Source organism: Leishmania mexicana, chromosome 17, assembly GCF_000234665.1.
Source record: "Leishmania mexicana MHOM/GT/2001/U1103 complete genome, chromosome 17".
NCBI lineage: Eukaryota > Euglenozoa > Kinetoplastea > Trypanosomatida > Trypanosomatidae > Leishmania > Leishmania mexicana.
Genome location: NC_018321.1, coordinates 78605 through 103722, shown reverse-complemented (window position 1 = coordinate 103722; position 25118 = coordinate 78605). Strand labels below are relative to the sequence as shown.

At 61.3% G+C, this 25118-nt stretch overlaps 7 protein-coding genes across 7 annotated transcripts; all 7 read left to right on the top strand.

Moving 5' to 3' along the window:
• Window positions 1-1414: 1414 nt before the first annotated feature.
• On the top strand, window positions 1415-2686 carry LMXM_17_0140 (peptidase T, putative, metallo-peptidase, ClanMH,family M20B; the record flags this gene model as incomplete). Its single annotated transcript, XM_003873833.1, has 1 exon — window positions 1415-2686. The coding sequence occupies one exon, from the start codon at window positions 1415-1417 to the stop codon at window positions 2684-2686; it is 1272 nt and encodes a 423-aa protein (XP_003873882.1).
• A 1927-nt stretch (window positions 2687-4613) lies between these two features.
• Window positions 4614-7217, top strand: LMXM_17_0130 (hypothetical protein, unknown function; the record flags this gene model as incomplete). The annotated part of the gene is made up of 1 exon (XM_003873832.1): window positions 4614-7217. One exon carries the CDS (start codon window positions 4614-4616, stop codon window positions 7215-7217), a length of 2604 nt encoding a protein of 867 aa, XP_003873881.1.
• Window positions 7218-8799: 1582 nt separating this feature from the next.
• On the top strand, window positions 8800-9753 carry LMXM_17_0120 (conserved hypothetical protein; the record flags this gene model as incomplete). The annotated part of the gene is made up of 1 exon (XM_003873831.1): window positions 8800-9753. The coding sequence occupies one exon, from the start codon at window positions 8800-8802 to the stop codon at window positions 9751-9753; it is 954 nt and encodes a 317-aa protein (XP_003873880.1).
• Window positions 9754-11623: 1870 nt separating this feature from the next.
• On the top strand, window positions 11624-13204 carry LMXM_17_0110 (conserved hypothetical protein; the record flags this gene model as incomplete). Its single annotated transcript, XM_003873830.1, has 1 exon — window positions 11624-13204. One exon carries the CDS (start codon window positions 11624-11626, stop codon window positions 13202-13204), a length of 1581 nt encoding a protein of 526 aa, XP_003873879.1.
• Window positions 13205-14027: 823 nt separating this feature from the next.
• LMXM_17_0100 (conserved hypothetical protein) lies at window positions 14028-16034 on the top strand (the record flags this gene model as incomplete). The annotated part of the gene is made up of 1 exon (XM_003873829.1): window positions 14028-16034. The coding sequence occupies one exon, from the start codon at window positions 14028-14030 to the stop codon at window positions 16032-16034; it is 2007 nt and encodes a 668-aa protein (XP_003873878.1).
• Window positions 16035-18810: 2776 nt separating this feature from the next.
• LMXM_17_0237 (receptor-type adenylate cyclase b) lies at window positions 18811-22803 on the top strand (the record flags this gene model as incomplete). The annotated part of the gene is made up of 1 exon (XM_003873828.1): window positions 18811-22803. The coding sequence occupies one exon, from the start codon at window positions 18811-18813 to the stop codon at window positions 22801-22803; it is 3993 nt and encodes a 1330-aa protein (XP_003873877.1).
• A 1685-nt stretch (window positions 22804-24488) lies between these two features.
• Window positions 24489-25117, top strand: LMXM_17_0236 (receptor-type adenylate cyclase b; the record flags this gene model as incomplete). The annotated part of the gene is made up of 1 exon (XM_003873827.1): window positions 24489-25117. A coding segment is annotated over one exon (629 nt), but the record flags the coding sequence as incomplete, so codon positions are not given.
• Between the last annotated feature and the right edge of the window lies 1 nt (window position 25118).

The following is a 25118-nucleotide window of genomic DNA, read 5'->3' as shown; positions in this document are numbered from 1 at the left end:
GGCAGATGCGGTGCCCTCGTCTTTGCGTGTGCGTGCGTGTGTGTGTGGGGGGGGTGCTCGATGTGGGGGACTCCCCATGTGTTCGTCCTTGGCCGCCGGCTGCTTCAGGCGTATGTGCGGTTGCTGCATGGCAGTCCGCCATCCTTCCCTCTTCCTGCCATCTCTCTGCCCCCTCCCTCCCAAATGACGAGTACGCGTGTTTCTGTTGCGATGTGTGTGTGTGTGTGCACTGGCTGGTGTTGCTGGTATGTATAATAAACTCATGTAAAGTAGCCAAGAGGAAGAGCGAAGGCGTTTGGTGATTCAGTGGGTGGGAGGGACTCAAGGCAGTCGGAGGTCGGTGCTCTTCTCGCCTCGCCTCTCTCTCTCGCGCATTGCTCACCGGTGCTCTCTTTCCCTGTTCAGCTTGAGCGCGCACGGTGGTGCTCGTGTGTGCCGTTTACGTCCATTCCAACTCCGGCCCTCTGTCCCCTACACCCCTCCCCCCCCACACACACGCACAACCTCCCTCGTCCCTCATGGCCTTTGCCCTGTGCTTGCACCATATATATCTGTTATAGATGCATGCATCGTGCTGTCACGTCGTTGTGGCCATGTCGCTGTCCGTGTCGGCTGACTGGATGAGGGCAGCGACGCGTGCACGCAACTGACGGCGCGCTTGAACGAGATGAAGAAAAGCGAAGGGCCCGTTGTCAGTGCTGTCTCCCCCGTCCTGTGCTCGATAGAGGCGCGCGCCATCATCGGCACGGATGGTTGACACAGAGATGAGTGCGGCAGCGCTTTCGCCCTTCAGAGAGAGAGACAAAGACGGAGATGCGAGGGAATACGAGCGAACGTGTTATTCGATACTGTTGCTGCCGTTATCTCTGCAGCCCCCCCCCTCTCCCTCTCTCTATCATGCAGTGCGCCGACTTGGTGATGGGCTGAGGTCTCTCGCCTCCTCTCCTAATCGCGCGGGCTGCGTGAATCCTTGGTGGGTCGCTTCAATCACCCGAATAGGTGGAGAGGCACACCGTCTTCCCCTCCTCAAAGGACCTCTCATCACTAGCTCTCTGTGCCTTTTTTCTCTCTCTCGTTCTCTGCTGCTCCTCTGGTCACCACTGCCTCCCTACTTGCATGTGCCTGTGCGCGAGTTGCCCCACCCCCTTTTCTCCCCTCCGCAACCATCCTCCCTCGCTTGCCAACGGATGGACATCCATCGCGCTCCACTTATACACTCACACATGTATCTACATATGTGTGTGCGTGTGTGATCAGCTCGCTCGCTCTTCGCAACGCACTCGCTTCGTTTTTTTTTCTTCAGAGTTGTTTCGATTCACGTGTCCCTGCAGCGTGTTCGATCGTGGCTTGTCGCACTTCTGGTCTCTCCCTCCCCCATTCCCCTCCCCCACCGCCACCCATCCTCTCCGCCGCCATGTCTCTCATGCCGATCGAACACCGCCTGGAGGAGCGCTTTCGCCGCTACTCCGCCATCACCACCCAGAGCGACCCCCGCAGCCTCGGCAAATGCATCCCATCCACCCCCGGGCAGCAGGTGCTGGCGGAGCTGCTCGCCAAGGAGCTTCAGGCGATGGGGCTGCAGAACGTCGTCTGCGACAAGTATGCGACGGTGACGGGGGTGAAGCCGGGCAATGTGCCTGGTGCCCCGCGCATCGGGTTTATCTGCCACCTCGACACCTTCGACTGCGGTCTCTGCCCGCACGTAAAGGCTCAGAAGATTCTCTACACGGGCGGTGATGTCTGTCTCAACAAGGAGAAGAATATTTGGATGCGGCTGCAGGAGCACGCAGAGCTGAACAAGTACGTTGGACAAGACATTCTTTTTAGCGACGGCACCAGCGTGCTTGGCGCGGATGACAAGGCCGCCATTGCGTCGGTGATGGAGATGGTGGCCAGCCTCGACTCCAGCAAGGAGAGGCACGGCGACGTTGTTATTTGCTGTGTGCCGGATGAGGAGATCGGCTTGGTGGGCGCGAAGCACCTCGACGTAAAGGCGCGCTTCAACGTTGACTTTGCCTACACGCTCGACTGCTGCGAGCTGGGAGAGATGGTGTACGAGTGTTTCAACGCCGCGAGTGCCACAATTACGTTCACAGGTGTCTCGGCGCACCCCATGTCGGCCAAGGGCGTGATGGTCAACCCGCTGCTGATGGCCGTGGACTTCATTTCCCAGTTCAACCGCGAGGAGACCCCCGAGTGCACAGAACTGCGCGAGGGGTACTGGTGGTTCGCGAAGATGGATGCCAACTCCACCCAGGCGCGGCTCGAGGCAATGGTGCGCGAGCACGACCTCGCCGAGTACACGGCTCGCAAAACCTACATGCTCGATGTAGCCAAGAAGGTGCAGGCCAAGTACCCGACGGGCAAGGTAGAGATCGAGATAGAGGACGTGTACGCGAACATCGCGAACTCGATCAAGGGTGATTTCACCGCTATTGATCTGCTACTGGAGGCGATGAAGAAGGCGAGCGTGAAGCCGAACATTATCCCGATGCGTGGGGGTACGGACGGCGCAGCGCTCTCCGTGAAGGGCCTCTTTACCCCCAACTTCTTCACTGGTGCGCACAACTTCCACTCCTGCTTCGAGTTTCTTCCTATCCCGTCCTTCGTGAAAGCGTATGAGGTGTGCCGCAACATCGTCCTGCTTGGCGCTGACAAGCGCAAGAAGACACCGTCCGTGCTGTAGGCGCGCTGAGGCAGAGCACGCAAAGAAGCACACAGTGCGCGGGCAGACGCGCAGGCTTATCAGCGGTTACGTGGTGCTTAGAATGTCTGCGCCGCGAACGTCCCGCTCTCCCAACACAGCGCCACCCATCCGCTTCTTCCCCACGTGTTGTACTCGATCAGGGGAGAGGATGGGGTGGGCGCGGGTCTACGTGTGACAGCTGTACATTTCCGTGTCCGGTGCCTATCACTGTTTCAATAATGCGTGTAAAGCGAAAACGAAATGTCCGACCGCCTCGTGTCGCGGTTGAGAGAGCGCGAGGGAAGAGGCGCAGGTACCACATAAAAAGAAGGGCGGCGGGGGAGCGGGAGGGGGCGTACCGAGCGGCGTAGACATGCGCATGTACCTATAGAGAAATACACGTGTGCAGTGCGTTGCGTGTCCCTCGCCCACGGAAGGCGGACACGCCCCATCAGCGTCTCTCTAATCCCTCCTCCCCCCTCCGTCCTCCTCCTCCGTTGAAGTTTTTTTTTTCTTCTCTCTCCTTCCTTCACTTTGCCGCGTTGTCCCTACCTTCGGCTGTTGTGTGCGCATGTGCATGTGTATATACAGCCATATCGTCACCCGCATCGTCACGGGGTGGGCTCTCGTCGCTCTGTTTGGACTTGTATGTGCGCATGGGAGGCACGGGGGTGGTGCTGGTGGGAAAGGGGGATCAAGGTCATGACGCAACTGTGGGGGCATAGGTAGGTTACCTCTGTTCACGCAAAACGGGACTGCGGAGGTGAGGTGGGCGGGATGGCGCGGCTAATGAAGCTCATAGACAGGCGTAGGGACACATGCTCAGCAATAGCCCGCCCATCTGCCTCCGTGCAAACACACGTGCGCTTCAACCGACAGAGACTAGGCGTACACACCGAGAAACACAGACACACACACACACACACAGACACACACACACACACACACACACGTCCACAGGTAGATGTGCCATACTGGCTTTCGTCTCCTCTCCGCCTTCTTGCCACACTCTCGCTTCTCCATCTGACCGCACTCACGGAAACTGGACATGCCCACATGCCAGCCTGCTCTCTTAATCCCTCCCCTCCCCTCCCCTCTCTCACGCCCGAATGTGCATACATATATATATATAATAGAAATATATATGTGTGTGTATATATATATCTTGATGAAAAGCGAACGTATTCTTTTCCTCTCCTCATCCGTGCCGCCCTCCTCCTCCTCTCCGAGCACACCTTCATGGGGAAGCCGGACAAGGCGTGCGGACTGAGGTGGGGTGGTGCAGTGTGTGTACCCCTGAGCAGGCAACAGGAAAGAATAACGGAAAGAAGGCAATACTGGATGGGAAGGTGAGAGGAAGGTGGGAGGAGGGGGAGGGGGGGGGGGCTGCCACCACGGTTGCAGCGCCGACTGCAGTGCCTCCAGGGGCTTACTCACGTGGCTGCCATGCGCCTTACATCCGATCTACACGCATGACCTTGTCCCTGCTGGACGTGTGGTTTTGGATACCTCGCTATCCCTCTCTATACCTACTCTCTCTCCCAACACACCTGCGATGCACCCCCCCCCACTCTATGCCCACACTGCCCAGGAACCACTGAACCCCGACCCACCCTCCCACACACACAGCCACACACGCGAGCACCTTTGTGACGCCTCTCTGCAGGAACTACCTCTCTCTATCCCTCCCTCCCTCTCGAAAGAAAAAAAAAACGAACATTGCACGCTGCTACGGCGCTGTTCTTGCATAATCGGATCGGCCCCCCACACCCCACCCCCTTCCTCCCTGGATCCTTCTGCCTCTCTCGTCCCTACACCACCCGTGTAGCGCTCCCGCCTCTGCACACCACAGCCTCGCCGTTAGAGGCGTGCGTTCCTCCTTCCCTCTCTCTTGGCTGGCATGGCCTCCTCAAGCCCACCGCAGCGGATGCGCGGGCCGCTGCCGCCTCAATCGGTGTTGTGCGCCTCTTTTTTCGTTGTCGTTGCAGCCATGCTTCTGCTCCATGGGACACCGGTGCGCGGATACGATGAGGATGCGGTAACTGCACTTCCCTCTGCCTCCACCGCTTTCACCGAGCTTCCCTTTACTCTTCCCACAGCCGCATCGCTGCTGGACGTGCTGGCGGGCGGCCTTTGCACCACTACCGGAGAGGGTGAGGAGAGCAGTTGTACGTCCTCTGTGTCGCGGCTTTCTGCGCACCCCGTGCTCATCCTCTTCACAGAGAGCAGTGCTGTCCATTCTTCCACTCTTGCTGCTCTACGCGCAAAGGTGCGACAGATGGCAACGGACGTACCGTCATCAGTGCTGCGAGTGCACGAGTACGTGATACCGATGAGTGCCACTGAGCGGCGCCTTATCGAGCTGTTGCTCATAGGTGCCAGCCGCATACCTACACTGGCACTCTTCCACGGCAGAGTTGCAAAGGTGCAGGTGGCGCCCGGCTCCATCATCTCGGCGAGCCCCTTCCAGGTACCAGTGCTGTACTCGGCGACTCCGCTGGCGAGCGCCAGCTACTTCGAGCTGCGCTCGTGGGCGCTGAGTGAGCTGCCGGCCCGCTACGTCGACCCCGTTACCTTTCACCTAATACCAAGTCTTCAGTTCGTCTTCAGCCCTGCCGAGGTGCACGACACGCTCCAACTTGTCCGCGACGCTGTCGAGGCAAGCGAGTCCCGCTCTGTCCTCCCGGCATTCGTGTTGATGATCTATACGCGACTTACGAGACACGGTTCTGAGGAGGTGCTCGCCGCTCTTTCCTCTATCGCCGCACAAGCTGGCAATGCGGTGCTTACGCTGGTGACGGAGTCGGCGGAGGTGGCTGCGGCATGGGGTCTACGCGCCGAGCACACCCTCACGATGGCCCCGTGGCCCAGCACTGTTGCGGCATACTTGAACGGCTCTGCATCTGCTGGATTTGTGGCCGCTGTCTCAGATCTATCTCCGCCGCAGTCCATCGCCACCGTGACGGAGCTGGCGGAGGCGACTGCTGACTCGGCAGCATGGCGCGCTGTCTGTGCCGCCTCGGTCCGTGCCGAAATGGCGCAGCTGCAGAACTGGCGCCAGGCGATGAAGGCCTTCAACACCACGAGTCCTCTTCGCAGGATCGACTCAGCCGCGCACCTGCTGCACGAGCTGCAAGCGCTGCAGAACGCAATGAAAATTGTCTTCGTGCTGCGCGAGAGTGACGACATGTGGTTCCACCACCACCTCGAGGTCGCAGCCGCTCTAGCGCGGCGGGTGCAGAACACAACGGTGCTCTACAACACAACAACATTAGCGAAAGGGTCGAGGGCGCGCAGCCGCGTCGAGCGTTCTTGGACGCCCATCATGCGGTGCGACGTGTTTTGGCTAGATGCTGAGCAACTGCCGGCGGTGGCGGACGGACTGCATGTGTCGCAGGTGCCATCGGTTCTCATCTTGATGCCTCTGCAGTCGCGCTTCGGTGAAGGTGGCGCTGGCGACAAGGCTGCTGCCGCTGCCGCCGCCGATGACGACCGGGCGGCCGCTGGCGCGTCTGAGGAGACCGGCCTGCGCCACCGTGACCCGTTCATCGGCATACACACAATCAACCGATACGACCTTCTCAAAGCTGCCTACATGGACGATGCGCAGATGGCCCACGAGCCGGTGTCTGGCAAGGAGGCGCTGCCTCTCTTCCCCAGCGACAGCGACGCCCTCCTGCGTTTCTTGGCCAGTGGCAGCTTCATTGGTGCGATGCAGTACACCATGAGCTCGACCCAACTCAGCACGCTCCGGGCGAAGGCGACGGAGTTGCCGGATACCGTCCAGGCCGCCACGGCCAGCGGTGGCATCCCCAACAGGCACTACCTCCAGCTAGACCGCCGCTACTACCCGTTGCTGACGGCGGAGGAGCCGATGGAGGGGCCGGCGTACGTGCGCCAGATCCTGAACGGGTCTTCGCCGCTCCCGGTGCTTGACAGTGACGACTCCGACACAGAGGTATGGCGGCAGCAGGTCGGTGGGCGGAGTGGCACGCACCCCCGCGGCACAACCTCCTCGTCACCAGAGGAGGCGGACGAAAGGCTGCGCCAGCGACGCGCCCGTGAAGAAGCCGCGGCGCTGAAAAGGAAGGCGACGTGGGCGGCGAACTTGGCCAAGCGCCGACGGGAGAAGGCGGATCGAATGCGCCGCAAAGCTGCCGAGGACGCCGCAGAGCGGGAGCGGCAGCAAGAGGCTTTTCAGCAGCAGGTGAACGCTGCGCTGAAGGCGGAAGAGGAGGGGGCTGGCGATGGTGCTGGTGACACGTCGGCATCGCAGCCGGAGGGCCTTCTGGTGCGCCGCCCCACGTTGGAAGATGTCTCTAAAGGCCTCGCAGGAGAGAGGTCCCCTAAGGGGAGGCCGCCGCGCCCCTCTGGTGAGGAAGTGGACTCACAGGATGCCGCGCAGCTCTTGCGTCGGCGGCGTCGACATCGGGAGTATCGCGAGTGGCTGGCCGACCGTCAGCGCATGGTGAACCGCAGCGTCACAGTGACGGAGAAGGGCAAGCTCTCCTTGATGACCCGATGGGAGTGATAGGAGAAGTGGTCGTGTACTGGTGCCGGCGTGTCGTCCAAAGAGACACGGAGTCGTGGTGGTGGTGGTGGGGATGATGATTCTCTGTATCACAGGCGTTTGCCTTCTTCGCCTTAAGCCTTCTCCGTTCGCTCCCACGTCCCTTCTGCCCAGCCTTTGCCGTGTTGTACGCGCACCGCACAACTTCGTCCCTGCTGTCTTACACGCACACTCACACGCGCACCTCTTCTTTGGCGCTTGCATGCGCGTGGGGGGGGGGGATGGCGCCTGCGCGAGTGGTTGCTGCCCTCCCTTTCCGCCCTCCTCGTTGCTTCCTCACTGCCCGCATCTCCTTCGGTGCGTCCTGCTCCACTGCTGCGTAAGATGGGCCACACGCATGCGTGGTAGCACGCAAGGACACAAATGTAGGCAGGCAGGCACGGAGAAACGTGCAGAGCAGCCGTTCTGGGGGCAGTGTCCGCACGCGCGACGGCGACCCCGCCGATGTATCCACTCCCACAAGCAGAGTGGGGTCGAGTGCGGCGCAAGCATCCCACTTTGTTTTTGTCAAGGCCTTTGCGCTCCCGCCTGCTCTCTCGCCGGCACACTGGCCCGCTTCGCCAGTGCGTGCGCATCTGCCGTCTCCTCTTCGCTCCTCCTGCCTTGTGGTCAACGCGGCCTCACGCCGCCATCAACACGCCTGGACGCGTGTCTCTCCGCCTCTTCATTTCCTCAGCCCTGCCTGTGTTGTGCTGTGCATGCCTGCCTGTGGGCATATGAACGGAGGTTGTGCCCGCATACATCAATGTATGGTGACGCTGACGGCGCGCCTTGGAGAGGGGGTGCTGACAACCAACTCTCGCTCGCTCGCTGACTCTCGGGACCCACGCGCCTGATCTCCTGCTCGACGCCGCCACGCGAGCGGGCACGGGTCGCTGCGGACACCATGCTTATTCCTTCCTTTGTGTACGCCATGCACTCACGCCCGCACGCATTCCTCGGGACACGGCGGTGCGACGGCATCGGGGGGACGATGGGGCCGCTCCCCCGATGCCCGGTGGCGGCGCGCTCTTTGCTCTGCCCGTGAGTGCTCCTTCTCATTTCCGTTCCGGCTGCGGATGGGCGACGGTGACCGCACGGCCCCTTGTCTCTCGTTATGTCTGCTGTCCGTGCGCCCAGAATGTAGCTCTCGCCCCCCCCCCCGGGGGCCCCCTGCATGTCCGCACCCGGTGGCACCGTACGCTGGAAGGACGTGTAGCGCCGCACCCCCGCCCGTGCGCACGCACAGGCGTATGTGCGTGTGTGTGCTCTTGTATGGCCGACGCGCTCGGCCCCTGCCGGCATGGCCTCGGTGTAGTCGGCCTGACCGCGCACACACGCCCGGAGGGCGGATCGATGGAGACGGATGTGGCGACTCGCCGATGGCCTCCTTGCAACTCCTTCCCCTTTGCCGTCCCTCCCCCGCTTTCTTCTCTCTCTTCACGCGGTGGCGAGGGAGCAGGGAGTATTCCCTTGTGTGTTGTCGATATTCACGCGCTAAAACAAACTCTCGTAGTCATCGGGTGATTGCTGGCGACTCTCCCGACCCTCTTCTCTGACCATTATGTCCGACGCTGAGTCTCACCTGTCCCTGCAGTCGTTGACGCCTGTCGACCTCAAGCAGCTGTCAAGGCAACAGAAAATTATGCTGTTACAGGACTACCGCTCTAGCGGGGCACGAAATGCCAACAAGATGCTTTTCTTAGCCACGGACCTGCTGGCTGGCGGGTCGAGTGGGCTGTCGTCTAGCGAACTCTATGATGTGTACGAGCAGGTGCTGATCGCTTCCCTCGAGTGCGGTCGTATCGAAAACGCTACCATGTATCTTAACCTGCTAGAGAGCCGTTTTGGCAAGAAGTCTGTTCGCGTCAGCCACCTTCGCGGCCTGTGCCTGGAGGCGCAAGGCAAGATCCCGGAGGCGAAGAAGCTGTACGAGCAGGTTCTGAAAGATATGCCAACGAACGACTTCTGTGTGCAGCGACTGAGCGCCATCTACAAGAGCAACGGCCACTACACGGAGGCCGTTCGTGTCCTCGAGGAGGACCTTGTGTACACGGACGAGGATGATAAGCAGCACACATACTTCGAGGTGCACCGCGGCGACGCCTTGTCGACCTATCGCGAACTGAGCAACCTCCATTACCTCCTCGGCAACAATGACAAAGCCATCTTCTACGCAGAGGAGTGTCTTCTGCTCGACAGCGAGTCTTACTTTGCTCACGTGCGTCTCGGCGAGCTGTACTACATGAAGCGTGATCTGCCGCGCTGCGTCATCGAGTACTCGCAGTCACTTCTCTTCAACTCGCAGCAGAACAACTCGCGGGCGGCCTACGGGCTGTGGCAGGTGACAAATGAAATGTTGCGTCAGCACCAGTCCGGCGTGGCGAGGATCGAGGAGGAGGCGGTGCTGACGCAGGCGCAGGACCTGCGTACGTATGCGGCCGAGACGCTGCGCCGCATGTACGCCGGCACTGCCATGCTGTCGGCCTTGGACGCCTACCTGCAGCGAGAGACCTAGGGCTGCTTCGTTATACGTGCACGTGGAGGCCCTCTCTCCCTCCCTCTCTCCTTCGTTGTTTTAGCGTACTTTTTTTTTCTTCCGGTTTGCTTGTTGTGATCGGCGGAACTGTTTGTGTGGTGTGGTGCGGCTGCAGGGGGTGTCGCGGTCTCCCTGTCCGCGCTTCCCCCCTTCCCTTTTCACCCCTACACCACTTTATCCCACCCCCCACCGTCTGCGTCTCTGACTTCTCTGTCGGTCTTTCGGTGGAACTGTGCTTGGGTGCAGGAACGTGTCCGTGTATGTCGCTGTAACGTAAGACAATGCGCAACACATCTATAAAGACGGCGAGCTCAACGTACATGAGGAGCAACGCAGCTGTAGAAGCGAAGAAGGTATGGCTCGGGGTGAGTCGGTGCTTATCAAGTAACGCGCGCCATGCCTATCACCTCTTCCTCCATCTTGACGCTTCGCAGCCGCTGCCATCCGGCCTTCCTTGCGTGCGCGTGTCTGGCTGAACAATCAATCATAATGTGAGCATCCCAATGCTACTCTGTGCGTGTGCGTGCGCTTGTGCTGGAGGCACGTTGGCGTATCGCTGCTTCCACAATGGGAGTGCACGCGCACGGGGCTCCACATTGAAATCCACATGTGCGTACGTGCGGGAAAAGGCACCAATGGCACGTCGGCCATACAATGGCAAGCGCCGCTCCTTTCTTTATCGTGCGGGTGGTTGGGCAAGGGGCTCTTCAGTGTTTTGTCCGTTGTGAGGTGCGCGAAGGGCTACGATTGCCTTTCGCGGATGGCAGCGGCCCACACCCCTCTCTGACCCGCCATTGAGTCTCACCTACAGGTGTAGAACGCCTCTGTCACCTCCGTCCTACCCCCCCCCCCGCTGTCACATGCATGATGCTTCACCTCACCGTCCCCTCCTTGGCCGCATTGGCCCTTCTCCGTTGCTTCTCTCCCTCCCTCTCCACCTCTATTTCGTCGGCGGCGCGCGGCGCTTGTCGTTAGCAAGCGCCCCATAGATCAGAAGGCGTCACACAGACACCCACATCCACACCCACGCACACACATATATATATATACTTACGTAAACACGCACACGGACCGACGCACATATTCTCTTTGGACCTCTCCATTCCTTTATCCGTCCCCTCTCAAAGAGCCGCCTTTTCACGCAAACGGGAAGGGGGAGGGGAGGAGTTGACGGGTATCGTAACGCGACGCTGTGTGCCTCCCCTTGAGGCGCGCTTGCGGTGTGTGTGTGTGTGTGCATGCGTTGCCTCTCTCCGTTTGTATCGAGATCGGTGCCCTTACACAACTCCGCGCGCCACTGCCGAGACGAACTACCTCCGCTGTGTGGAGGCGACGAGGGTGAGGCGGCGGCTTATCACCTACGACTAACTCTCAGCTTCGCTTGTCCATCCCTCTCCCCCCGGCGCGGACGCAGGACTGGCACCGTTTGTTTTACTGCTCCTCATCCACATCATCTGTGCCACCGACCTCTCCTTTCCATAGACCTGTACCACCATTCCGCAGCAAAGGCACGAGCGGGCTCGCGCGCGTGTGTACTCTTCGGAACCCCCTTTTTTCCGTTGCATCTCTTGTGCGTTTTTTCTCTCAGCCCCCCCCCCTCCCCCCGCCTTCGCGTGTGTATCTCCGCGGCTTCTGCTCTCACTCCCTGCCCGGTCAAGCGCCCCTCGGCCCCCGCCGCCCGCCAACACTCCTTCCGCAGGCTTATCGCTGTGCTGTTGTTTTGTGTGTGTGTGGGAGGGGGGAGGGGAGCTCGATAGCTTTGGTTTGCCGATCCCTCGAGAGGGCCGCCAAGCGCTGAAAGAGCCGCGCCGTCTCCGCGTGAGCTTCAGGTGTGAGGGGAAGGGTGAGGATGGGTGGCGGCGCCGAAAATCGCTCTGACGGCAGTTGCCAGGCTTCTTCGGGGATGATGGGTAGCGATAGCGGCAACGGCGGCAGTAGCCGTGGCAGCGATGATGACATTAGCTGTACTGGAGGACAAGGACGGGGCTCCTCGCAGCATGTCCTGCTCCCTGACGACGGTTTTCACGGGCACACCACGTCGACGCACACCAATCCGCGATCTCGAGAACCTTCTTTGACAGTCACAGGACGCAGCTTGTCGCCTCCAGACACTCCGTTGAAGAGAGGGAGTGCTGCGGCAGCCTCAGGCGTGAAGTTGCTCTCACGTCCCACCGCAGTCCGCTTCGCCGCCACGGACAATACTCCCTCCCTCTCCGCAGAGTCAAGAACACCGGTTGCAGCGGCAGCGCATGACGTTCGCGACACGGTCGAGTACCGCGCGGCGTGGGACCTAGAGCTGTGGAAAGCCGTGCAAGCAGACCGCTTCCGCAAAGAGCTTGAGAAGCAGAGGAGCGCTGCATTCGCCGATCTCGAGCGACTCGTGAAGCGACGGGAGAGGGAGGCGCGGGTGGCGCTGCAGCAGCGCACCACGGCAGTGGCGCTTCGCGAGGAGGCGGTGCAGGCAGAGGAGACGCGCCTGACAGAGCGGCAGCAGCATGTGTCCGACATGGAAAAGGAAGTGCGGCGCATGCGGCAGCAGCTACTCGACGCACAGCAGCGTGTCGAGGATGAGGTGCGGGCGCAGGTGCGGCTGGCCAACGACACCATTGCTCACCGCGCACGACTACTGGAGGAACGGGTGAAGGCAGCAGAGGCGCAGGCGCGGCGTGCAGACGAGAGACAGCGGCTGGCGCAGCAGGAGTACTTGTCCCTCTATGAGGCCTTCAGTCGATACCGTACGCAGCAGCTGACATCCTCTGGCTCCACTAGCGGCGGCGCCACTGCAACTGCAATGGGTGGGACTGCATCCTCATCTTTTTCGGTGGAGCAGCTGCGCGCTCAGTGGGAGACTGAGCACCAGCTGCAGCTAGAGAGGCAAGCGCAGCGGCATGCGTCAGACATGGCTGCAGCTCAGCAGCGGTGCCGTGAGCTAGAGGAGCAGAACAGAAGACTGACGGGTGCACTGGCACGCCGACGGGAGCAACTGCGCCGTCACACAGAGAACGCCTCACCGCCGCCTCTACCGACATCAGTTTCGCAGCGGCCGCCGTCCCACGCTGGCCGCGAGGATCTCGAGGGGCCGTCAGCCACTGGCACCGCAGCTTTATCATCCTCCACCCCGTCCTCGAATGTTGGAGCTGCGACTAATGCGCTGCTTCGACCAGCGCAGAACACGGAAATCCTTCGCGACTTTGTGGAGCGCACCAGTCGCGAGCTTCATCGTCTGGAGACAGAGCGGTTGTCACTGGTGGAGGGGAGCAGCGGCGCGTTGCGTGAGACGGATACGGTGATTGTGCGAATTGACACCCGCATTCGCGAGTTGCGAGAGCATCTTTCTGTTGTCGTGGGTCGGCCTGAGGCTGGGTGGCGTGACCGGGTAGACAGCACGAAGAGATGGGAGCGGGCGAGGGTGGAGACTGCCCCGCTGTGATGGCCCTCTCTTACCTCACTCACACATATGCATACATGTATGTATTCTGTTCACCGTGTTTTCGCTGAAGCGGCCGTTGATGTGCCGCTTCCCGTTGCTCCTGGTTTTCGTGTTCTTTCGTCGGTGTTGTTGCGCCCTGCTCCTCTTGTGCAGTCAGCCACGCACAAGAGCGTAAACGTGCCTCCCTCCCTCTCTCCCACTCACACGCACACACACCTGGCGCATACCGACGCACTCACCACGTGCATATGTCGCGCAGAGACACGTGCCCTGTAATACTCTTGTGCGCGCCTCTTCTCTCCCTCCTCGGCTTCTGTGCGATGCGCGCACACCTCTTCAACCACCCGCCCCTCCCTCTTTCTCTTACGCGCGCCATGGTGCGCGTGGCACCTCTCACGTGGCCGCTGAAGCGGCGATGGCGCGGTGCCAGGGACGGGGGGGCCATCTGTGGAGCTTGTTTTCTTTCACTGCTCAGCAAAGCTTGAGGTCGGTGCCTATGTTATGAGGAAGGCGGTTCAGCCCTCCTCATGCCTGTCCTTCAGGTCGTGCTTAGGCGCTTGCTCTCACACCCTTCTCCTCGGCGCCTGCTTGTCTGCATCATCCTCCCGCACACTCCCCTCCCATCGCGCGATGGGACGCCTTTATCGCCTCCCTCGTCTCTTCTCGCTACTCACGCCGACGATATGATGCGACGACGTCAGTGCTTGTGTGCTGAGACGCACCCGCTGAGGTGCCCACACCTTACATTTGCTGCATGCACCACGACAGGTGCGTGGCGAAGTCAACGACGTGCTGAGACGTGAATGAAGACGCATCGCCATCCATGAACATTTTCCAGAGTAGCAGCGTTGGCTTTCGGCAGGGCAGGAGCCTCGCCGATGACACCCCCGCCCCATCGGTGGTGCGATACCCTATTCTAGCCCCTGCACCCGGCGACGGCGGCACTCGAGCATCACTGTCGTACGGAATCGGCGCCAGCGCCGCTGCAAAGCAGTTGACGGACCTTCCAACGCTTCTGGCGGCTGCGCAGCAGACACGCCCCGTAGCAGCCAAATCAGGTCGAAGTACGTTTCCGTCGGTGCCTTACTACGGCATTCTCAGTCGGTTTGAGGTTCGCATAGATGTGTCCGTCGAGTGTAGTGCGCGAACACCGGCATTGCCGATCTCAGACGAGGCAGGGGCGTCTGGTGGGATGCTGTTGCGCAATCCTACCACAACGATGGCGCGTATGGCGCAAATTCAGCGCCGCCTGCACGACGTCGCCGAGCGCTTTGGCAGCGTATACCACCTCAGCAACTGTGCAACACTCTCGGAGAGCGTGATGGCGCCATTGCTGCCGAATCAAGGTGGTGCTTCGTCAGCCGCATCTGGCCACTCTCAGCTGACTTACGGGGCATACGTTCAGGCACTACACGACGCTTTCCGACGCTTCAGTGCGCTGCGGCAGGCGTGCGTGACCATGGAGAACGCTGCATCCGGCGCCTGCGCTGCTACAATCGGTGATGGTATGATTACGCACCACACCTTCTATGCGCGCCTTCTGGGCCATCCATCGTGGAAAGATCTCAGCGCTCTGCTGTGCGTGGAGAGGGGTCGACTGCTTGTCTGCCTCATCTCTTCTTCTCGGATAACGCAGAAGCATTTAACGGCGGCTTGCCGCACCGGTGCTGGGGTGAGGTTGGATTGGCTTGGCGGGGCAGCGCTCATGGCGGAGCCGCTTCAGCTGATTCCTGGAGATGTCAACCCAGTGTGGGCGGTGTGGGATGCGTTGGTGAACCTACCGCTGCTCTCGCCGTCCTCAAGTAACCGGGAGGGGAACAAGGAGGGACTCACTAGCGGTGCTGGCGACGCTGCGAATACCCTCGACAACGTTTCGGCAGGGGCGCGTGAGGTGCTGAGCAGAGTGGCTCAAACCGGCTCGGGCCTTTCCGGCTTTCACATCTCGCTCATGTCATCGATGCCCTTCCAGGGCGCTACGCGCTTCCATCAAGTCGGTCGAATCGTCGAAGAGGCACCCGTGTTTGCTCAGGAAGACCAGCCTCCGTCGTCATCGCTGTCGGCGACGTCGGCGGCGAGGCAACCGACACGCCAGGCCGTTGTCGCCCGCCGCTACATTTGGCGCCTCATTCCCTCAACGCCATCTTACCTCACCGTTCCTCCAACGTCCTCGTCCGCATCAGCGCTGTCGCTGTCATGTGCGGTGCTGCCCTTCTTCGTGTCGAAGCTGCTCCAATGTCTCGTGGAGGAGTGCGGGCTCATCGCCTTCGCGGTGCACTGCGGCGGCCCGGCGGAGGTGGCTACGCATCTTGGAGCCCCATCAGAGTCGACCGGATCTACAGCTTCAGGTGCAGTCGGCGTGCGGCTGGTGCACAGCAACGCGCCATCACTGCTCACGCTGCATCAGGGACCCAGCTCCTCCTCGTGCCTTGCGTTCAGCCGTCTGAGCGGCGCTGCCTGGGTCGACGCTGAGACACGCGAGAGCCTGAGCCTCGGTGGACTCACCACTGTATTTGGCGAGCCCGACAAGGATGCCGTGTGGGACGAAGAGGAGGACATCGAGATGGAGTTTGAGGTTGTGTCGATCCGCTACGGGCGGTGCGGCGAGCTGAGGACGATGGAGGAGGAGCCAAATGGAGTGAGAGTCGGGGCCGCCGCCGCCGCTGTTGAGAGCAGCGGTGGCTGTCACGGCAAGCGCGCTCGCTTCGATGCCGCTGACACCCACGAAGAGGACCGCGACGAGGCCTTTGTACGGCCGGCGGAGTGGGGGCCATCGTTTGCGTTTGGTGTGTCGGTGAAGCGACTCATCGCCGTCGATGATATTGATGCGTGACGCAGGTGGCATGCTGCTCTTCTCCATTTTTATGGGGTGGTGATGTGTGTGGCCTTGTTCGTGAACACATGCGTGCTGCTGTTGCTGTCTGATGATAGGGGGTGCTCTTGGGTGCATGTGTGGCTGTTTCGCTCTCACGTGTGTGTGTGTGTGTGCAAGCCTTCTACTCTCGGGGTTGTTGCCCCTCAAGGAAAAGAATGCCCGCGGCAGCTCACACAGGAAAGGGGAACACAGCACCTCATCGTCTACGTGTGTGTGCGTGTGGATGTGCGTCCGTGCGGTTATGGAGGCGCTTTTCATGTTTCGCACCCACGTCAACAAACCTCGTTCTCTCCTCCTTTGCACGCGTATTGGAGACCGTCTTCTGCTTTTTTTTTGTCGGGGTGTTGGTGAGCGGAGGAGGTGCACTGGCGCACGCACTCGACCAGCGACGGCACTGGACCATCCTCTGCGACTCTTTAGCTTTGCACCCTTTCTATGTCTCCGTCGTTCTCTCAGCCGTCCGCGTCTTGCTCCTCCTCTCCTTCCTTCGCATATGTGTATCCACGCACACACGTACTTACAACTGTATATATATGTATATATGTGTTTATGTGCCCAACGCCTTCATTTTTTCGAACATGTTTTTGCTGTTTACGGAAACGGCAGTGCGGAGGAGTTTCGCACCTTCGCTCTCCCTCTTACCCAGCCCGTCTCTCTGCCTTTCCTCCGTTGCGAAGACGTCAAGACGCGTCCACCACCCCCAGAGACTTCCCACGTCATGACACCATCTTTGGCTATTTCTTCTGCTGCTTGCGCTCCCGGATCACAGGAGACGGTGAGGTGAGCGAGGTGGGGGATGAAGGGGGCCACACCGGCCCAGTGCATGGCCACACCGCCCCAGCACACCCCCACTCTCCTCTCCGTGCGGGAGAAAGCCAGGCAGTCCCGCCCCTGCCCTACCCCCAGCTAAATGCCGGGCCGCTCGTGGCCGCGACGAGGGTCGAGCACCGACGACGTGCGGGGGTCAGAGCGATGCACGGCGACTGGTGTCGGCGGTCAGGTGGTGGATGGCGTGGCGTCGGAGCGACCTGCGACCGCGAGCACGCTTGTGCCGCCGCCGTGACAAGCAGAGCGCCAGCGTGGCTCGAAGGCATCTGTCACGCGGCCCTCGCTGCCCACTGGTGGAGGGAGCCTGCGCCACCGCGAGGCGGGGGGGGGAGGGTGCACGAGGGGCGGTGGCCGGCATGGCGGGAGCGGCTGTGAGGCGGCCTGCGGAGTGGGGTGTGGGTGGAGCTCGATGGCGAGGCCGTGCGCCGGTGGCGGAGCTGGCGCATTGCTGTACCGGCGTGTGTCTAGGGCTGCGTCGCGCCACGCGACGGCTGGCCTGTGGCAGGGCCGGGGAGTCTCGAGGGCGGAGGTGTGGATCTCTCGTTGTCTGGGGGAGAAGACAGGGCATGCGAGAACCACAGCAGGCGCTGTTTCAACATCCTTAATGCTGGTTACATTTATTTCCTCGTAGGGCTCTCCCGCTTTCGCTCATCCTATTCTTTCCTCCCTCTTTCCCGTATTCGGACACGCCACTCTCCCTTCTGTCACGCCTTCCTCTTTCCATTCCATTACCGTTTCCCCGCTCACCCAACTAACGAAGCCACTACCCAACGAAATCGACATTCTGAAGTACCAACAAATTCATGGCGCTGACGGCGCGCCTTGGAGAGGGGGTGCTGGCGACCAACTCTCGCTCGCTCGCTGACTCTCGGGACCCACGCGCCTGATCTCCTGCTCGACGCCGCCACGCGAGCGGGCACGGGTCGCTGCGGACACCATGCTTATTCCTTCCTTTGTGTACGCCATGCACTCACGCCCGCACGCATTCCTCGGGACACGGCGGTGCGACGGCATCGGGGGGACGATGGGGCCGCTCCCCCGATGCCCGGTGGCGGCGCGCTCTTTGCTCTGCCCGTGAGTGCTCCTTCTCATTTCCGTTCCGGCTGCGGATGGGCGACGGTGACCGCACGGCCCCTTGTCTCTCGTTATGTCTGCTGTCCGTGCGCCCAGAATGTAGCTCTCGCCCCCCCCCCCCGGGGGCCCCCTGCATGTCCGCACCCGGTGGCACCGTACGCTGGAAGGACGTGTAGCGCCGCACCCCCGCCCGTGCGCACGCACAGGCGTATGTGCGTGTGTGTGCTCTTGTATGGCCGACGCGCTCGGCCCCTGCCGGCATGGCCTCGGTGTAGTCGGCCTGACCGCGCACACACGCCCGGAGGGCGGATCGATGGAGACGGATGTGGCGACTCGCCGATGGCCTCCTTGCAACTCCTTCCCCTTTGCCGTCCCTCCCCCGCTTTCTTCTCTCTCTTCACGCGGTGGCGAGGGAGCAGGGAGTATTCCCTTGTGTTCAGCACAACGACTGCAAGGGAGCGCACGCACCCGGACAAGTCCGAGACCGACCCTCGTGTATTCCTTTCCGCTTCCTTTCAGCTGTCGCTTGTCTGGTGTTGGCTGCTGAGGAGGTGTTTCGCCACCCCCTCTCTGCCCTCCCCCGTTTTCCCTCTCCGCCTCTCTTGCGGGTCTGGCCCGCCCGTGTCCGCAGCTCTCCCTCGCCTTCACCCTCTGCGTGCGTGGGCGATTGGCCTTCATCGCTTCCTTTTCTTGCTGTTGACCAGTGCCTCTCGCCTCCCCGCCGCCCTCATCCGGGTCGGTCCTCCCGCTCCCTCCCGCTCTTTGCCGGACTGTCAGACGCTCCCACTGCCTCCTCTTTGCGAACTACTGTCGCGGCTCGCCGCACCATACAATGTACGCAGACACGACCCATCCGCGCCGCGCTTGCTGGTGCGGCGCAGGTGGCGTGGCCGGCTGTGTGAAGCAGCGACATGCGTACCGATGCTCGCGACTCCTGGCTGGAACTTTGCTGATTGTCGGCGCACTGACGCTCGCCGTATCCACGGCGCCTACGGCGTGGGCTGAGGGTGCCCACATCTCGTCGGACGAGCCTGTGTACCTGCTGAACGCCATGTACTCGTTGAGTGATTACAGTGCGAATCATGCAAAGGCTCTGTGGCTGGGCATCGACTCCGCGCTGCACGCGGCTAGCTACACCGCCGCTGGCGGCCGCCCCATCAGGATCATTGAACCGGACCCGAAGGTAGACCTGTCGGACATTGTAGCGGTCGTGAAGAAGGCGCTCAAAGACTACCCGTCGCTTCTTGGCGTGATTGGGCCGTACTCTGACACGTACCTTGGTGCCTTGATGAGCAGCCCTGAGATTCAGAGCAGCGGGCTGATGTTCCTGGGCCCGTTCACCGGGTCTAGTGCTTTGCGTGTGTGGAACGAGAACTTGTACTTCACGCGCGCGGAGCCGCGGCTGGAGATCATGGCAATGGTAAAGCACATAGCCAATACATTCCGCGCTCGCCGCACGGCGTTCATGTATCTGACGGGCGAGTGGTTCGGCAGCTTCGAGCACGAGCACATTGTGGAGGTGATGACGTCTCTCTCGCTCGACCCGCCGGCGGTGTACTCCGTGCCGTACTCGCCGAAGAAAACTGGCTTTGACAAGGACGCCTTCGACGCGATGGCGGACACGCACCCGCAGGTGATCATACTCTGGGGAATACCTGGTGAGCAGGTTGCGGGGCTCCTGCAGGCTGTGCTGACGGACCCGCGTACGTCGTCGGCGTACATCATGACCTGCTTTGCGCTGCAGCAGATGACATTCCAGGTGTACTACGACCTTGCGATGGCTGGGAAGCTGACGCCTGTAGACGGGCAGATTATATCGAGCGCTACATCCTTTCCGCTGACGGAACCTGCGTCGATCCATCTGAAGGTCTTCAGGGCACAGATGGGGGAGTACATGGTGAAGACCGACCGCGTGGACGCGAGCCTGTGGGCCGACGAGGCGAAGGCTGTGCGGCAGTACGGCCCGTGGGTGCGTGAGGCGCCGCCGTCGGACTCTGATGCATACGTGAACAACTTCTTCAACGAGCACCCGTGCGTAACGCAGCTGATGATTGCTGGGTGGATTTCTGGCTCGCTGATCGCGCAGACGGTTGAGGAGGAGAGCTGGATCGCGGATCGGACGGCGTACCGAAAGTACATATTCGCTCAGCAGCGCTACATCATAGGCGAGGACTTTGTTCTTGGTGACTACGGCGGCCCGTGCGGCAGTCTTGCCGAGTTTCTGGGCGCTGTGTGCTACTGTAACCAGGGTGGGCACTCGGCGGTCCTTTCGCGGCTCGACGAAGCCGTGTGGACCATTATTGACCGCTCTGGCGTCAGCTTCACGCAGAAACAATGTTACTCCGATGAAACGACCCTCCCGCGGCCGCTGAACTTCCTGACGTTGATCTTTGAGCAGCAGCCGTTGCTGGCACACGTGGGGATGAACGTGAACAAGAGCATAGCAGCACTGTTCGAGTACATCGAGCCAAATGAGACGACCGCTAACGTGGCGACACTTAACGTGACCGATACGACACCACAGGCGCTGCACGATGCGTTGACGACGAAGTACACCACCGACGTCATCTTAGGCACGCTAGCGAGGGGTGTGAACGTTGGTGAGTACTTGGTGCCCTCCCCCCTCTACCCTCGGCCACACCTAGTAGAGCCGTTAAGAAACTACGTGTATCTGATGCCAACGCTTGAGCAGCAGATGTTCGTGCTGTACGCGAAGCTTTCGGTTGTGAGGGGCGTGACGTCGATCGACTCGACCGTACATGTGATCATGCACGGCTACCCCAGCGATGAGCTAGCGAACATCACCGCTGTGCTGTACAAGTCTGCTGCGACGTTCAACTACAAGAATCCGATTGTGACTGCGGTGCCCTCCACGGAGACTGTTGGGAGTGCGCTGGTTCGCAGGCGGATCAACTTCGTGCTTGCCGTGACCGCTGCGGATGTAGCTGACATCGTCGACTTTCTGGTGAAGGCGGTGTCATCGATTGTTGTGATAGTCTTCGATGACTTGGTGATTCAGTACCCCACGCTTGTCACTGCCCTCAAGTCGAAGCCGGCGTCTGTGCAGGCGCGCGTGATCACGTTCAGTAACCTGCCGCTCTGGAGCGACACGTCGGAGAGCGCGCATGCTGCTTCTCCGCTGCTGACTGTGTTTCACGCCGCGCTGCCTAACCCTTCCCAACACACTCCAGGATCCCTGGCCGCTGTTATAACTGGCAGTTTTTGTGCCACGATGAGGAGGCTTACGGACACCGTTGACAGCACTTCACTAACAGGCATGATCTACCGTGAAGGTTCTGTCTCCACTCGCGGCGTACCCTTTGGGGCTTTTCAGTGGGGCTGCACCACGACGCCAACGGAGAGCCTCTGTGTGCACCAAAACTACGGTGCTCAGGGCATCGTGATGCTGTCCGTGCAGCGGATGCTGGACCCGACGGTGCCGATGCTCTCCTCTCCAATGACGCCTACCATGGAGTATAGCCCGCGCCTGGGGTCGCATGCGCTGACACCTGCGCAACGCGCCGGCGTTATTGCTGGCTGCGTCGTGGGTGGTGTGGTGCTGATCACAACTTGCACGCTGATTCTGTGCTGCTGCATCGACAGCCGCGACAACGACGCCGCGCCGAAGGACGGTGACGAGCCGGTGACGCTGGTCTTCACGGACATCGAGAGCAGCACTGCACTGTGGGCGGCGCTGCCGCAGCTGATGACTGAGGCGATTGCTGCGCACCACCGTGTGATCCGGCAGCTGGTGAAGAAGTACGGGTGCTACGAGGTGAAGACGATCGGCGACTCGTTCATGATCGCGTGCAAGAGCGCGCACAGCGCTGTGAGCCTTGCGTGCGAGATCCAGACGAAGCTGCTGAGGCACGACTGGGGTACTGCGGCGCTGGACAGCGCGTACCGCGAGTTCGAGCTTGCGCGCGTGGACACTCTGGACGACTACGTGCCGCCGACTGCGCAGCTGAGCGAGGAGGAGTACGCTGCGCTGTGGTGCGGGCTGCGCGTGCGCGTGGGGATCCACACGGGGCTGGCCGACATCCGGTACGACGAGGTGACGAAGGGGTACGACTACTACGGTGACACGTCGAACATGGCTGCGCGCACGGAGGCTGTTGCGAATGGCGGGCAGGTTATCGCGACGGAGGCGGCGTGGTGGGCGCTGTCGAACGACGAGCGCGCGGGCATTGCGCACACGGCGATGGGGCCGCAGGGGCTGCGCGGCGTGCCGTTCGCGGTGGAGATGTTCCAGCTGAACGCTGTGTCTGGCCGCCGTCACGCTGCGCTGCGCACTGAGATCGAGGCGATCGTGCCGGATGAGACAGCGACGGAGACGGCCTCGAGCGCTGCAGGCGCGCTGCTGTCGTCTGTGGGGACGATGAACGGCCCTGCTGCTGGCGTTGCCTTCGTGCTGGTGAGCTGCTTTGCGCCGTACCCCGTTGCGCAGCGCGTGCGGGAGCTGCAGCCGCTGCTGAGCAAGTGGGGCGTTGGCGCGCCGCCGCGGAGTTGTGCTGTGAGCGAGGAGGACTACTGCCAGGGGCTGGTGAACCGTCTTGCGGTTCGCATTACGACGGTGTTGCAGGCCCGCCAGCAGATGCGCAACAACGAGGCTGGGGTGTCAGGAGATATACAGAACTTTATCTCTAGTGGATTGCTGAACCCGTTCCTGGGTGAGGGCAGCTTTGTCGCAGACGGCGCGAGGGCACGGCATTCGGGGCTGACAGCGGTGCCGCCCTCTGCGGAACCGTCTGCGATGCGTGGGCAGCTTGTGTTCCGCAAACCCCCTGAGCGACCTGCTGCTTTTAATGTGTGCGACAAGCATTGAGGAGAGCCCTGCGGTGCTCTCTGACCGGTGAGGGGATGATCTGGTGCTGTTTGTGGCTAGGCCTTCGACGCCGTTGGGGGTCTGCCTAGGACGTGTGTCATCTCCGCCGCCACAGCAGCTGACAGCAGTCTTCCTGCGGTAGCTCGTCGTTCCATACTGTAGAGCGGCGCAGCTCTGAGGAGGCGCATACGATATTGTCCACTGTCTGTTTCTTCTGGTACGTGGAGGTCAGAAGTGGCGCGTGTGTACGCATGCGCCTGGGTTCGGTGCATGCGCGTGCCGACGTGCGCGGTTGAATGGATCTCTCTCCGTCTGTATATATATATATATTAGACTCACATAGGTATATGTGCCTCTACCGGAGCCCATGTATGGACGCATGTAAATATATATGTGTTCGTGTGTGCATGCACATATCTCTCTCTATGTATGTCGATGTGTCTGTCTGCTTGCATGTGCTACGCAGCAGCCGTGGTCGGGACGACGCAGTGGAGGCTCGAGTGTGTCGCTCGTCGTTGTCTCTCTGCCCGACGATGGCAGCTGCGAATTCTTTCGTTTTCGCTTTTTTCTCTTGCTTGTATGGTGACGCTGACGGCGCGCCTTGGAGAGGGGGTGCTGGCGACCAACTCTCGCTCGCTCGCTGACTCTCGGGACCCACGCGCCTGATCTCCTGCTCGACGCCGCCACGCGAGCGGGCACGGGTCGCTGCGGACACCATGCTTATTCCTTCCTTTGTGTACGCCATGCACTCACGCCCGCACGCATTCCTCGGGACACGGCGGTGCGACGGCATCGGGGGGACGATGGGGCCGCTCCCCCGATGCCCGGTGGCGGCGCGCTCTTTGCTCTGCCCGTGAGTGCTCCTTCTCATTTCCGTTCCGGCTGCGGATGGGCGACGGTGACCGCACGGCCCCTTGTCTCTCGTTATGTCTGCTGTCCGTGCGCCCAGAATGTAGCTCTCGCCCCCCCCCCCCGGGGGCCCCCTGCATGTCCGCACCCGGTGGCACCGTACGCTGGAAGGACGTGTAGCGCCGCACCCCCGCCCGTGCGCACGCACAGGCGTATGTGCGTGTGTGTGCTCTTGTATGGCCGACGCGCTCGGCCCCTGCCGGCATGGCCTCGGTGTAGTCGGCCTGACCGCGCACACACGCCCGGAGGGCGGATCGATGGAGACGGATGTGGCGACTCGCCGATGGCCTCCTTGCAACTCCTTCCCCTTTGCCGTCCCTCCCCCGCTTTCTTCTCTCTCTTCACGCGGTGGCGAGGGAGCAGGGAGTATTCCCTTGTGTTCAGCACAACGACTGCAAGGGAGCGCACGCACCCGGACAAGTCCGAGACCGACCCTCGTGTATTCCTTTCCGCTTCCTTTCAGCTGTCGCTTGTCTGGTGTTGGCTGCTGAGGAGGTGTTTCGCCACCCCCTCTCTGCCCTCCCCCGTTTTCCCTCTCCGCCTCTCTTGCGGGTCTGGCCCGCCCGTGTCCGCAGCTCTCCCTCGCCTTCACCCTCTGCGTGCGTGGGCGATTGGCCTTCATCGCTTCCTTTTCTTGCTGTTGACCAGTGCCTCTCGCCTCCCCGCCGCCCTCATCCGGGTCGGTCCTCCCGCTCCCTCCCGCTCTTTGCCGGACTGTCAGACGCTCCCACTGCCTCCTCTTTGCGAACTACTGTCGCGGCTCGCCGCACCATACAATGTACGCAGACACGACCCATCCGCGCCGCGCTTGCTGGTGCGGCGCAGGTGGCGTGGCCGGCTGTGTGAAGCAGCGACATGCGTACCGATGCTCGCGACTCCTGGCTGGAACTTTGCTGATTGTCGGCGCACTGACGCTCGCCGTATCCACGGCGCCTACGGCGTGGGCTGAGGGTGCCCACATCTCGTCGGACGAGCCTGTGTACCTGCTGAACGCCATGTACTCGTTGAGTGATTACAGTGCGAATCATGCAAAGGCTCTGTGGCTGGGCATCGACTCCGCGCTGCACGCGGCTAGCTACACCGCCGCTGGCGGCCGCCCCATCAGGATCATTGAACCGGACCCGAAGGTAGACCTGTCGGACATTGTAGCGGTCGTGAAGAAGGCGCTCAAAGACTACCCGTCGCTTCTTGGCGTGATTGGGCCGTACTCTGACACGTACCTTGGTGCCTTGATGAGCAGCCCTGAGATTCAGAGCAGCGGGCTGATGTTCCTGGGCCCGTTCACCGGGTCTAGTGCTTTGCGTGTGTGGAACGAGAACTTGTACTTCACGCGCGCGGAGCCGCGGCTGGAGATCATGGCAATGGTAAAGCACATAGCCAATACATTCCGCGCTCGCCGCACGGCG